This window comes from Alosa pseudoharengus, unplaced genomic scaffold (assembly GCF_046254945.1).
Source record: "Alosa pseudoharengus isolate Yale_2024_CS ecotype anadromous, Long Island Sound unplaced genomic scaffold, YU_APseudo_1.1 YU_APseudo_1.1_scf_9, whole genome shotgun sequence".
Lineage (NCBI taxonomy): Eukaryota > Metazoa > Chordata > Actinopteri > Clupeiformes > Clupeidae > Alosa > Alosa pseudoharengus.
Genome location: NW_027468881.1, coordinates 26229597 through 26241447, shown reverse-complemented (window position 1 = coordinate 26241447; position 11851 = coordinate 26229597). Strand labels below are relative to the sequence as shown.

At 46.3% G+C, this 11851-nt stretch overlaps 1 protein-coding gene across 1 annotated transcript in view; it reads left to right on the top strand.

Moving 5' to 3' along the window:
* Positions 1–220: 220 nt before the first annotated feature.
* The window catches only part of LOC143114409 (inactive dipeptidyl peptidase 10), a 34723-nt gene continuing 23092 nt past the window's right edge, over positions 221–11851 (top strand). Inside the window, exons 1-4 of the mRNA XM_076275991.1 lie at positions 221–259; positions 10119–10233; positions 11290–11385; positions 11834–11851. The exon at positions 11834–11851 is cut by the window's right edge and continues 77 nt beyond it. Of these exons, the coding sequence (XP_076132106.1) occupies positions 221–259; positions 10119–10233; positions 11290–11385; positions 11834–11851 (268 nt within the window). The remainder of the gene's footprint in view (positions 260–10118; positions 10234–11289; positions 11386–11833) is intronic.

Here is an 11851-nt window from a genome sequence, read left to right as displayed (position 1 = left end):
GTGGGCTGGGGGAGAAAGAGAGGGTGTGCGAGAGAGAGAGAGAGAGAGAGAGAGAGAGAGAGAGAGATCGAGCATGCCGAGCTCCAGTCGAGAGGTCTGCCTGTAACTTGCAAACCGAAGTAACCGCCTTGGGTGCTCAGTCAGACCATTCAACGGGACTGTCCAGCGCGTGGAACGGCCGTATAATCCCCGAGAGCGCAGCTAATTGACAACCGCAAGGATGATTGCAACCACGCAACAAAACATGACAACGGACCTGGTAAGGACGCTTTTTTTTTATAATTTCACTTGGGCTATCTCATTTTACGTATTTTAAAGATTCTCGTTTTCTGCCCAAAAGAGAAAAAACATATATTTTAAACTCTTCGTGTGTGCGCGCATGGATGTTCACTGACGCGCGTCCAACACAATTTTATTGTCACAATTGGTCGTACTATGCTCCTGACTATGGTCTGCCCTACTTGTAATTTGTATTCATTGCTCTATTGGCAGTCGATTTATTGGAATAGTTCCCTTGAAAACGTTCTCATTCATAGTTTCAAAGAAGCGATCAATAAGCTATTCCCTCGCATCTCAATCCAACACACCGTGCTGCAGTGTATACCGATGGATTAGGCTACTTCTCTCGGCTCAATGCAGCTTTGATTTCGAGGTTTAGTTCCATTAGATAAAATCACCAGATGTAGTTCAATATTATAATAGGAAACATCTTTCTTCTGTAAGGTCCCGCTTTGTCACTCAAAACTTCCTTGCAGCATGTTTTTATTTTCTGCTGAACACCTGGTGAATTAGCAGCCTACATTTGCCCCGATAGTTTCATTTTGTTCATGTTAAAAAGCTTACAGAGAGACATCAGCATTAAAGGCAAATCATGGTGTGTACACGAGTCCTCACTCGATTTTGGAGTCTTTTTTTGCAAGAAGAGGAACATGTTTCCAGGCATTGGCATGTGTTGAGCCTAACCACAGGGGTGCATCCATTATGTAGAAGTGTTTGCAGGGTATAGTGTACGATGAGCTTTCCTTCACTTGGCCGAACTAAAAAAACAAAACAAGGATTGGACAGCCAGGAAGCACAACAAACAAATCCACGTAGTCTTGTACATGAGCCTAGGTTATTTGTGTCTGATGATAAACATTGATAGAATTAGGCTAATATCCAAATATCCAAATTTATTGTTAAATATCCAAAATATTCAGGCAGGTAAAATACTGTATTTCCATTAGAGATTTACTTAAATAAACTAAATGTCCCTGGGGAAAAAATCACATCTTTACTGATAAATAAATACAATTGACAGAGCTTTGCCCCCTGTGCACACATAACGTCATGTCATGTTTGCATATGTCATACAGTGTGTTTATGTAGGCCAAGGACAGCATGTCATATTGGAGACTGAGTTGCTTTGCAGATGTCCTCTTCTGTCTCTTTATGTGTATTCCCCTGGAAGCCTTTCTGGTGAAGTCTAAACAACTTTTTGTATGTCACGTGACATTAGTGGCAGGCTCCCTCAGCAGCAGAATTGCTGACACCCAGCAAGTGTCACGGTGACTAAATGTTATTGTTGTCTGCACATTACTTTGGAAAGAGGCAGGAGAAAGACTGGAATAACACAGTTATTTCACAGCTTTATCCTGATGATGACAGTGAGCGGCCTCAAGAATACCGAGTAGATGGCTGTTTCGGTTAGAGGGTCTCGCATGCAATTTATTTTCATAAATGAATCTAACAGGAACAATGTGTTGCTGCAGTATGCCGATATGTTTGGGTCTCCCATTCTCCTCTCCTCATTTCTGCCCATGGGCTTCAATCTACCTGGGTAATTAGTTTCTGCCTATTACATGGCTTCCTTGCCATTGTGTTTTATGACCAAAAGCAATATTGCCCAGAGTAATTTGGTTCTCCATTGGTAATCAGAAAAGCTACAATATATGACAGCTCAACACACACAACAGGAAATGTTTCTTCCCTCTCTTGTCACTGTAATCATATTCATTCTCATTTGGCATTTTTCTAATTATTTTTTTTATTATTATTTAGACAGATCTCATCTCCCAATTACGTCTGAGAGAAGGATGAACTATAGTGCCATATATGTGCTGTGATTAGCTAGCGGTGAGGTGTCACAGCAGAGGCACATTAGCGCGTCTTTTATCGTTTGATCCCGTGTCCACCCCTGTCAGCAGTGAGTGGCGGCACGTCGAGTCGGGAGGGCCAGCACTGGGAGCTTTGTTGCACTCTCATTTCATTTCGTCGCATCACATCTCGTCCTGGCCACACTCCTTCCTCTCTTCTCTCTGAGTCTCTCTTTTCCCTCTCTTTCCCTCTCCCTCTCCACTCCCACTGTATCCTCATCTCTCCGTTCCTGTCCTCTACACTCCTCTCTCTCTCTCTCTCTCTCTCTACCCCGCTCTCCTCATCCTCATAGAAGGCACTGTCATCATTTTGCATGTTTTTTTTATGAACATCAACATCATGAAAATGAGATGTTGACAATATGAGTTTCATGAAGGTGTTTATATTTGTTTATATTCACCATGGGACATATCATAAATTGATGTGTTTCCCTGAAATCCAAATTGCCATAATGGTTGTTGCTACACTGAGAAGAGCAGTCATCAATCCCAATGTTGCCAGCCAACAGTGCGTGTCCCACCCTTTTCTTATTCTGTAGTCTGGTTAGACTACAGCATCATTCCCCCACCTCCCTGCACCAGTGCCTCAGTACATCCCTGTTTCTTTATCTCCACAGTCAGCAGCTCTGCTGCTTAATGTACACTCTCCCTTCAGTTTCTCTTGAACTTAAATACACCCATATTGATTGTTACCTCTGTCACAGAATAGCTTTCTTGCGTTTGATAAATGTTGATGAATTCAAGCAGTTTGTTGTGCCTTCATTACTTATAGGCGTCAGGAGATGCTGATCAGTGCTATTTTTTGTGGCATTTTATGTGGCGTTTGTGTTGTACACTCTGCGCTCCACAGGGTGGCTGAGCTCTTCATTTCGCAGCAGTGAGAGTCTCATCGGATCATATGGGCCATTGTGTTGAGATTAGTTCGGGTCTGCCTCTCTCTGTGTTCCTCCTTCTACTGCAGCCCAGCTCCAAAGTCTTACCAGGCAGCCCGATTTAGAAACAACCCCGTATAAGCCAACACACCCTCTGAGGACAGACCACGCAGCCATAAATGTGTGGCATGCATGGTGATAGATTTCCTCCACTTTTTAATCATTTGTTGAGAGGCAAAGCCACTATACCTTGCCTAGCGTCTGTGCAGAAGCACAGGGAAGTCTTTCCAAGCTAGGAGAACATCATGCAGACGGTGCAGTATTCTGATTGATGACACTGAATGAAATCTGCTGAGAGCATGATGCTCGATATACTGTTACCTTCTGAATACTGTATGAGGGGAGACTTTTGGAAGACTCAAAAGTACCACTTTCTTACGCCTGAGCAACTCTGAACAGGTTGTCTTGAGAAATATAGTGCCTTTTACTTGGACTTGTACACAGTGCTGTTAAAAATGGAGAAATTGTCATGCGTCATAAACAGTGAAATTGTTTCTTTGATCACTTTGTGTAAATGTGAGAACCTGTAGATGTAAACTGAGCAACAGTAAAATCTGCAATCTAAACTGCATGTGTCCATGTGGTAGCTCCTTGGCTCTATACTGGCCTTTTGAGAACTTTACATTTAATTTCAGTGTTATTGTTACATTCACTGATCTTTTGTGACTTCGTCTTTTATATCATGTTGGGAAAAGCTGCACTTACTGCATGTAATAGTGATTTGTATTGAATACATTAGACATGCGCATAAAATAGATCTAAACATTTTTTGAGTCACAAAGGCAAAATCTGTGCTGGATACAGCATGCGCTGAGTCTGACGCACATTCGGATACTGTTCTCTTGGTCAAGAATAGGAAGCTTGCGGTCATCTGCTTCCCTTCATATTACTCACCATGCTCATAACAGTGAAGGCTATTTCACTTGGGTTCTAAAGTACTGCATACCGGCCAAGTTTCTAGATTAGAGAGTGGTGCCATAAGCAACAAACCTCCACTTAATCCCCCATTTTTTTTACCACTGCCAAATGCCAAGACGTGTTTCTGGCCATTCAGTGCTTTCTCAGTTGAATGGCCGCCTCCTGCAACCCACTGTGGTGCCTATGCTGTCTTTACCCTTATAAAGATTTAATGACTGTCCATCATGTGACGCTGGTCAGTAGCAGTGCCTCAGCTAAGTGAAGCAGGCCTGCTGAAGATGGATAAAACGGTGAGATGAACGTTTAGCTACAGCAGAAGTGACGTAATGCAATCATGCCTCATGTACCAGAGTGACTGCATATTGTATGTAAGCATGCGTTCTCATGACAAGTAAAAGGCAGTGTCAGCGAGCAAGCAGAGAGAGAGAGAGATAGAGAGAGAGGGAGAGAAAGAAAGAAAGAAAGAAAGAAAGAAAGAGAGAAAGGGCGGGGGGAGAGAGAGAGGAAGTGAATTTGACTGGAGAAGAGTAGAGGAGCAGAGGAGGGTTTTGCGGGGGATGGCAGGCAGGATGGCTCTGATGCCACCTGTGTGCTATGTGTGTGTGTGTGTGTGTGTGTGTGTGTGTGTGTGCTGTGTGTGTGTGTTGTGTGTGTGTGTGCTGTGTGTGTGTGTCTGCTGTGTGTGTGTGTGTGTGTGTGTGCTGCTTTTGCGCGCGCGCGCGTGTGTGTGTGTGTGTGTGTGTGTGTGTGTGTGTGTGCTGCTTGTGTGTGTGTGTGTGTGTGTGTGTGTGTGTGTGTGTGTGTGTGTGTGTGTGTGCGTGTGCTGCTTGTGTGTGTGTGTGTGTGTGTGTGTGTGTGCTGCTTGTGTGTGTGTGCTGTGTGTGTGTGTGTGTGTGTGTGTGTGTGCTGCTTGTGTGTGTACAGTATGCTGTGTTCATGCTAGGTGGGAAGTGTCAGAAGCCAGCAGCAGCAGCAGGGTTGCTCATGACACAGGAAGCTGGGGCTGCATGGCAGTGGTAACAAGGAGACGGCGAAGGATGCATCCAGCAGCCCCCTCACACACACACACACACACACACACACATACACACACACCCCTGGTGTGTGTTCTCTGTCCCCACTGGGGAGACTGCAGCGTCTCAGAGAAGCCCTTTTTCACACCATAAGCTCCGCGGATAATTTAGTTGGACGACCCGCACCACTGGCCCCCATTGCCTTTGGCAGAAGAAAGCCGAGCATATGTTGAGAGGAGCAATGCGCCCGCACAGCAATATGCCGGTGGGTCTCGTTGGCCTCAAGGTCATCCCTCACCCCTCGGTTGTAATGTGTCCTTGTTAAAATACAATTACAGGCACAGAAAAAGCAGCCATCTACACACAACCGGTGGTGAATTTGAATGAGATGACAACGATTTTTGGTTTCATCGCTATATCTGCAGTGCGGATGATAGAGTCAGTTTGAATTACTTCTGTTCCTTCCTTTGAATTTCTCACTCCTGTCTCTGAGGTCCGATCAGACCGAGTTTGCATCACATTTATTGATGTCTACCTAAGTGGTGAGACCACGCAATGAGGATATGAAAGAAACAGTATCGTGGGATGCATACATTTACGGCATTAGGAGGGCTGTCACTTATTATGTCACTTTAAACTTTACATCTCTACAGTTTTACTTTCTCAGGACTGAATGTCCTAAAGCAAAGCAAAAACCTGATCATCAAAGCAAAAAACTGATCATTCCTCAGGAGGGAACACAAGGGCTGTGCTCTTTCATTTATCAACCCTGAATAACATCACCACGTGAACACCCCGTCCTGTCAAACTAAGCCTTCACTTCACAGCACGGAACCAACACAGGTCAGCAAATACCCCTCCAGCAAATCGAGTTAAAACTGCAACTCGCCCTAATGGCCGCCAGCCACCAAGACAAATTGGCAAGACTGCAAATTTTGTGATGAAATATATGTTAATCTGCAATTGTGTCACTAGATCAATGGCAGTCAGTCACTTAACCCTTAAAAGTATAGGTTTTTGAACGTTCTAAGTTCCGCAACAATTGAAGGTTCTAAAATTCTATGTTGAATTCAATGAACCCAGATATTCTTTAGAACGTTCATTTCCCAACATTCCCGTCACTCCTTTTAAGGGTTAATCAAGACGTTGTAAACCGCTCTGACGGCAGGCGGATATGCTTATCAATGAAGCTGCACCTTACGTCACTCTCCCAAACATCCAAGGCCTGCTCAATTAACAGGGCCTTTTTGGCTGACATCAACCCTATGAAATGACTGCCTTTTTTGTTTGGTTCACTAGATGTAACAAAATTATGCAAACGACTCAACTGAGCATGCAGGGGCTTCATTAGTTCTCCAGTTGGGCTCTGGATGATTTATCGTGTGTGTTTTTTTTACAGCCACCAAGGGAGGAGACGGAGTGTAGGAGGGCCCCCCCGAGACTAATTTATGAATCGTGTGGAACATGCTAGAAAGAATCCCTGCTGCTCTGGTAGCAAATGTAGTGCTTATACTTGTGTCCCGAGGCTCGTATTGGCAACTACTATATGTTACTACTGGCCCTGCAAGTTGAAACAGTCATTGTGCATGAATAGCATAAATATTGTAATCTCGATCGTAATCTCATATTCTCGTTTTACACAAGCCATAGTCATACCTTCTCAATAAGGACGCCTGTGTGTGCACCTGAGATGTTTTGGCTGCCATGTGTCCTACGTATGTATAATTTTTCTCAGAGCCTGGATGCTCTCCAAACGCATGTCACTGTGAATAACACGGCTGGCTTTTTTTCCGCTCCCCATCCCTCTTATAGATGTTTCCCTGCTGGAATTGCTTCTTGAGCTCTCAGCATCCCCCTGCCCCGCCCTCCACTGTGTTGTTGCAAGGCTTCTAGTTCTGCACGACTGCTGTGCTCTGTATGATATCTCGCACGTAGCTGAAGTTTGACACCTGCAGACAGGCCTCTCTCCCCTCTTGCTGGGGCTGTTCTGGACGAGGGGAGAGGGCACCCACTCTCGGGCAGCTCTGCAATGCAGGAGCGCCCCGCTGACTGACACTTTCATTAGGTCCTTGTGCCGCCAGACCCTGCTGTGAGCGTGTGCGCCACTAATGAGAAATATGTTTGCCTTTAAGGCTTAGCATTTCATTGATACCATTTCTTGTGACATTGGCATTCTTGTGTGTGTGTGTGTGTGTGTGTGTGCGTATGTGTGTGTGTGTGTGTGTTTGCCTGTATGTGTGTGTGTGCATGTGTGTCTGTGCCTGTATGTGTGCATGCGTGTGTGTGTGTGTGTGTGTGTGTGTGTGTGTGTGTGTGTTCAAGGAGTTGTGTATTTTGCCCCACCTCTCATATATTCAGGTCACACTCAGGAAGGGATTTCTCTCCTCCCTCCCTGCTCAGTCCCCTCTCAAAACCCTCCAACATTACCCCTCCCCCCCAAACTCCACTCGCAACCACCCTGCTGATGTCTCATTAGCAAGTTTGAAGTTTGATGAAACGCTGTCTCATTTTACGCTGGTGCCCCCCCCCCCCCCCCCCCCACGTTACAACGAAGAAATCTTAATTGGAAGCGTAGTCTAATTTCTTGGCTCAGGGGGAATCCAGTCTGCTACAGGCATCCATTATGGGACACTATCTTCCAGTTCTCTCTGCAACTGATGGCTCACAAAGCCTAATTAGGGGGACGTCTTCAAAAATGAAAACAGGCTCTACGTGTAGTCAACAGCAGGGCTAATTGAGTTTATAGAGCCGCTACAGCTGCCTCTGCTAATACCTAGGCCACTTGTAGACTATAGAGACAGTGGAGTGCTTAAAGTGATGCTGTCTTTAACTTCAGAGGAGATGAAACTGTGAGATAAGACGCCATAAAATGGAGCACTGTTACTGATGGGGAGAGTTGGCTGCTCTCTCTCTTTCTCTCTCTCTCTCTCTCTCTCTCTCTCTGGGTCTGGGAGTGTGGGATGAGGGGAGAAACATTGTGTTTTGGATGTCTCCGCTGACGCGGCTGACAGCAGTTTTAATTTGAGCATGTTATGAAGCCTGGGCCAAGGAGATCTATGAAAGATGAGAACTTGGCTGCCACCCAATTTGGCAACCAGACAAGCTATAGAAGTACTCTTTGACTGCTCTGTCACCAAATTTGTTTGTTTTTTTCAGAGAATTTGTTTTTTTAAGCTTGTCCTAGATGGGAAAAGTTACTTTTAATGAACTGGAAAATTAAGGCAAGATTTAATCCGACATTTTTTTTTGGACTAAGATAAACCACAGGCATATTTGGATATCAGAAAGATCTTGTGTTAGTTTTGTTGAGCACTGCTCTTTGGTCAGACCGAGTGCAGTTTATTAAATGTACTCATCAGTTGTGTGCACCAACTCTGCTGCTGTCTTATTTGGAAACGCTTGTTATAACACTATAGCGGGACTGTGATGTATGAACCGTACTGTCCTGCAGCAGGGATTTGGGCAACGACAAAAAAAACACGCATCCATAGTCTCAGCCCTCCCATATCAGAATTTAGACCTGCTCTCATGTCGCAGGCCACAGTAATCATGATCGATTGGGCCCGTGGGAAGCCGCATCTGACGCATGCTCTCCAGTGGAGTGGACCTTTGCCGAATGGCTGCCTATGCTTGCGTGTCTCCAGCCCGATGGACTCTCCCTTGAGGCTCCTGGCCCATGGAGGGCAGTCACGCGGGGACAGCCGGTGATGCATGGTCAGCCCAGCAGAATGACAATCTGTCAGGCAGCAGGCTGGATGGATGGCTCCCCCAGCCCACTCTCCACTCCCCTCCACACACACACACACACACACACACTCACTCTCTCTCTCTCCTTTTCTCTCTCACCTTCTCTCTCTCTCTCTATCTCTCCTTTTTTCTCTCTCTCTAACTCTTTCACACACACATACACACACATACACACACACACACCGAGCCTCCATCTCCGGCCACCCAGGGAGAAGGTGAAAGGGGACGTCCATTTCTCAAAGGCCCTCCCAGAGGACGCGGCCCCTGTCCACCTGTCCCCCCTCCCACTCCCCCCCCCCCCCCCCACTCCACGGGCCCCGAAAAATCCTGATGAGGGCTGCACTTTACGCACACACTCCATGATGGCCCTCGAGCGCAGCTTCCACTCACGCTCTTCATCATTCTGAGTGGCCGGGCAGTGGCGCTCGATGGTGATGAATATGCTGCCCTGAGTGTTGCCTGTGAGTGATAGGCTCTCCTGTGGTGGACACCGCTGGACAGGGGTGGGATGTTCACTGTTGCCAAATGGCTGTCCTGAGGGCTGCCTCACATCCTGCTTCGACTCTGCGAAGCTTTATGCATGTTTATTGAACATGCGTCCACTGTGCACTGTGTGTCCTTTGTGCACGAGTGCTCTTGCTTGAAGCAGAGCGATGGAAGTGGCAGTGGATTGAGTGCGTGCTGGTGGATAGTGGAACTCAGGTCACTCTCGCAGACGTTGGCCCTGCTTCATCGTCCATCATCACCTGTCATCCATTAACGCTGCTACAGGTGTAATGAAGTGGCAACACGGGGGAAATTACGCGCAAATGAACAGATATCAATCACATGCAATTAAACCATCGTCGTGTCACTTTTTTCTCTCGCCTGCTACTTCTGGGAGCAGCCGCCCGCATGTCTCAATCACCCAGATCTGCGTCCAGGCTGGGAGAGCCAGTCGCTCCCCTGGAGGCTCCCTGCTCTGATACACATGTCTCTGTCTCCGCAGCGGGCCCCACTGTGAGCTCAGGAAATGAAGCTGCGCTAATGTACTCTCCCTCAGCTGCGCTGTCTCCCGAGTGTGTGTGTGTGTGTGTGTGTGTGTGTGTGTGTATTTGTCTGTGAGTTTGCGCTTGGGTTGTTTGTGTGTGTATGTTTGTGTCTAAGAGTGTGTGTGTGTGTGTGTGTGTGTGTGTGTGTGTGTGTGTGTGTGTGTATATTTGTCTGTGAGTTTGTGCTTGGGTGGTTTGTGTGTGTATGTTTGTGTCTGAGAGTGTGTGTGTGTGTGTGTGAGTGTGTGCGCGCGCACACGTGTGTGTCAATGAAAGTGTGTGTGTTTCTTTCTGTCTATTTTAATGTCTGACTGAATTTCTCACTCTTTTTGTCCTGGGCAGGACCTGGGGGGCTCAGGTGGACCTCCACGGAACTGGAAAGGAATCGGCATTGCCATGGTGGTGATCCTGGGCGTCATGTCTCTGGTCCTCCTCGCTGTGGTCCTTCTCACACCTGGTAAGGCAGAGGGAGTGTGTGTGTGTGTGTGTGTGTGTGTGTGTGTGTGTGTGTATGTGTCTGTGTGTGTTGGGGGGGACAGTATTCAGGGAGAGATTAAAGGAAAAGGGAGCACAGGAGAGAGAGAGAGGGGGAGAGAGAGAGAGAGAGGTGGAACTAGAGGGAGGCTGGAATGCGGTGAAAACAATTGGATTTGAGAAAAAGTGAAGAGGGATGGGAAAGAAATTGAAATGCAGGAGCAGCGTAGGAGCCCAGAGAAGTGGTGATGGGGAAGAGAGGGGTGGAGGAGGAGAGGGGGAGATGAGATGGTTGTTTTGAGGGGGACAGGAGGAGGAGCAGAGGGGGAGCTGGAAAGGTTGCTTGACAGCAAGAGGGGTAGCTAGGGGCTTGTTTGAGGGGAAGCCAGAGGCAGAGAGAGAGAGAGAGAGAGAGAGAGAGAGAGAGAGAGAGAGAGAGAGAGAGAGAGAGAGAGAGAGAGAGAGTGAGAGTGAGAGAGAGAGAGTGAGAGAGAGAGAGAGAGAGAGAGGTAACACTTTACTTGATGGGTGAGTTCATAACACATTCATAGCAGCTGTCATAAACTGCACATAAAGCATTCATGACTGTTTCATGAGACATGACTCAACATTCATACCAAACCTTTTATGAATGGTATGAATGTTGAGTCATGTCTCATGAAACAGTCATGAATGCTTTATGTGCAGTTTATGACAGCTGCTATGAATGTGTTATGAACTTACCCGTCAAGTAAAGTGTTACCGAGAGGGAGAGAGAGGACCGGTTCAGTATACACAGAAGAGCATAGAACCTTTCAGACACCACAGTCAAACACGCACACCACAACAGAGACATCACATTCAAAGGCATGGGAATCAAGGGGAATAAAGGCATTGCCTCGAACAAAGCTAAACAACAACGCCTAATCCATACCACCAGCTGGGCTTTGGGCTATGAATACAAATACATACATTACAAATACAATTCAAACTGTCATATAGTACAGGACACAAAAACGACTTATTTGTTTGTTTCTCATGCTTTACATTTTCATTTCAGATGAGTCACACCTCTTCCTGCAGTCCCCCCTCACAGTGGAGGACATTGAGAGTCGTGGGTTCAAAATTCATGACCCCTGTGTGAGCTGGCTGAACGGTCAGTGTTCCGAGGAGTGTGCAGTGTCTTGATCAATGGCCGACACCAATTTGTGCGACAATCATGCCAAGCCATTATCGTCTGTTTTGGCAACCTCTCTGTTGCCCCTAATTGGTTTGGGGTGAATGATAATGGCTGACTCTTGGAAAAGCCTTTACTTGGCACTCTGATATACCAGATACTTATGAATGGGTTGTTCATACAGTAGGCAGTGTATTATTCATATTAGATTTTTGAGGCAAATAATGTTTTGCCAGGTAAATTTTACATACATTTTATGTACAGATACATTTTAACATTTGCACATAAATGTCACACTTCCTCACAGCAAGAGATTTTTTTGTCCTTTAGATCAGTAACTCATAAGAAATGGCTTACACAGCAATTGCTCTGAAATTTATTCCGACTCCTGTAGGTGACACCCATTGACCTTTGCCCTCCATTACAGAGAATGAGGTGGTTCTAC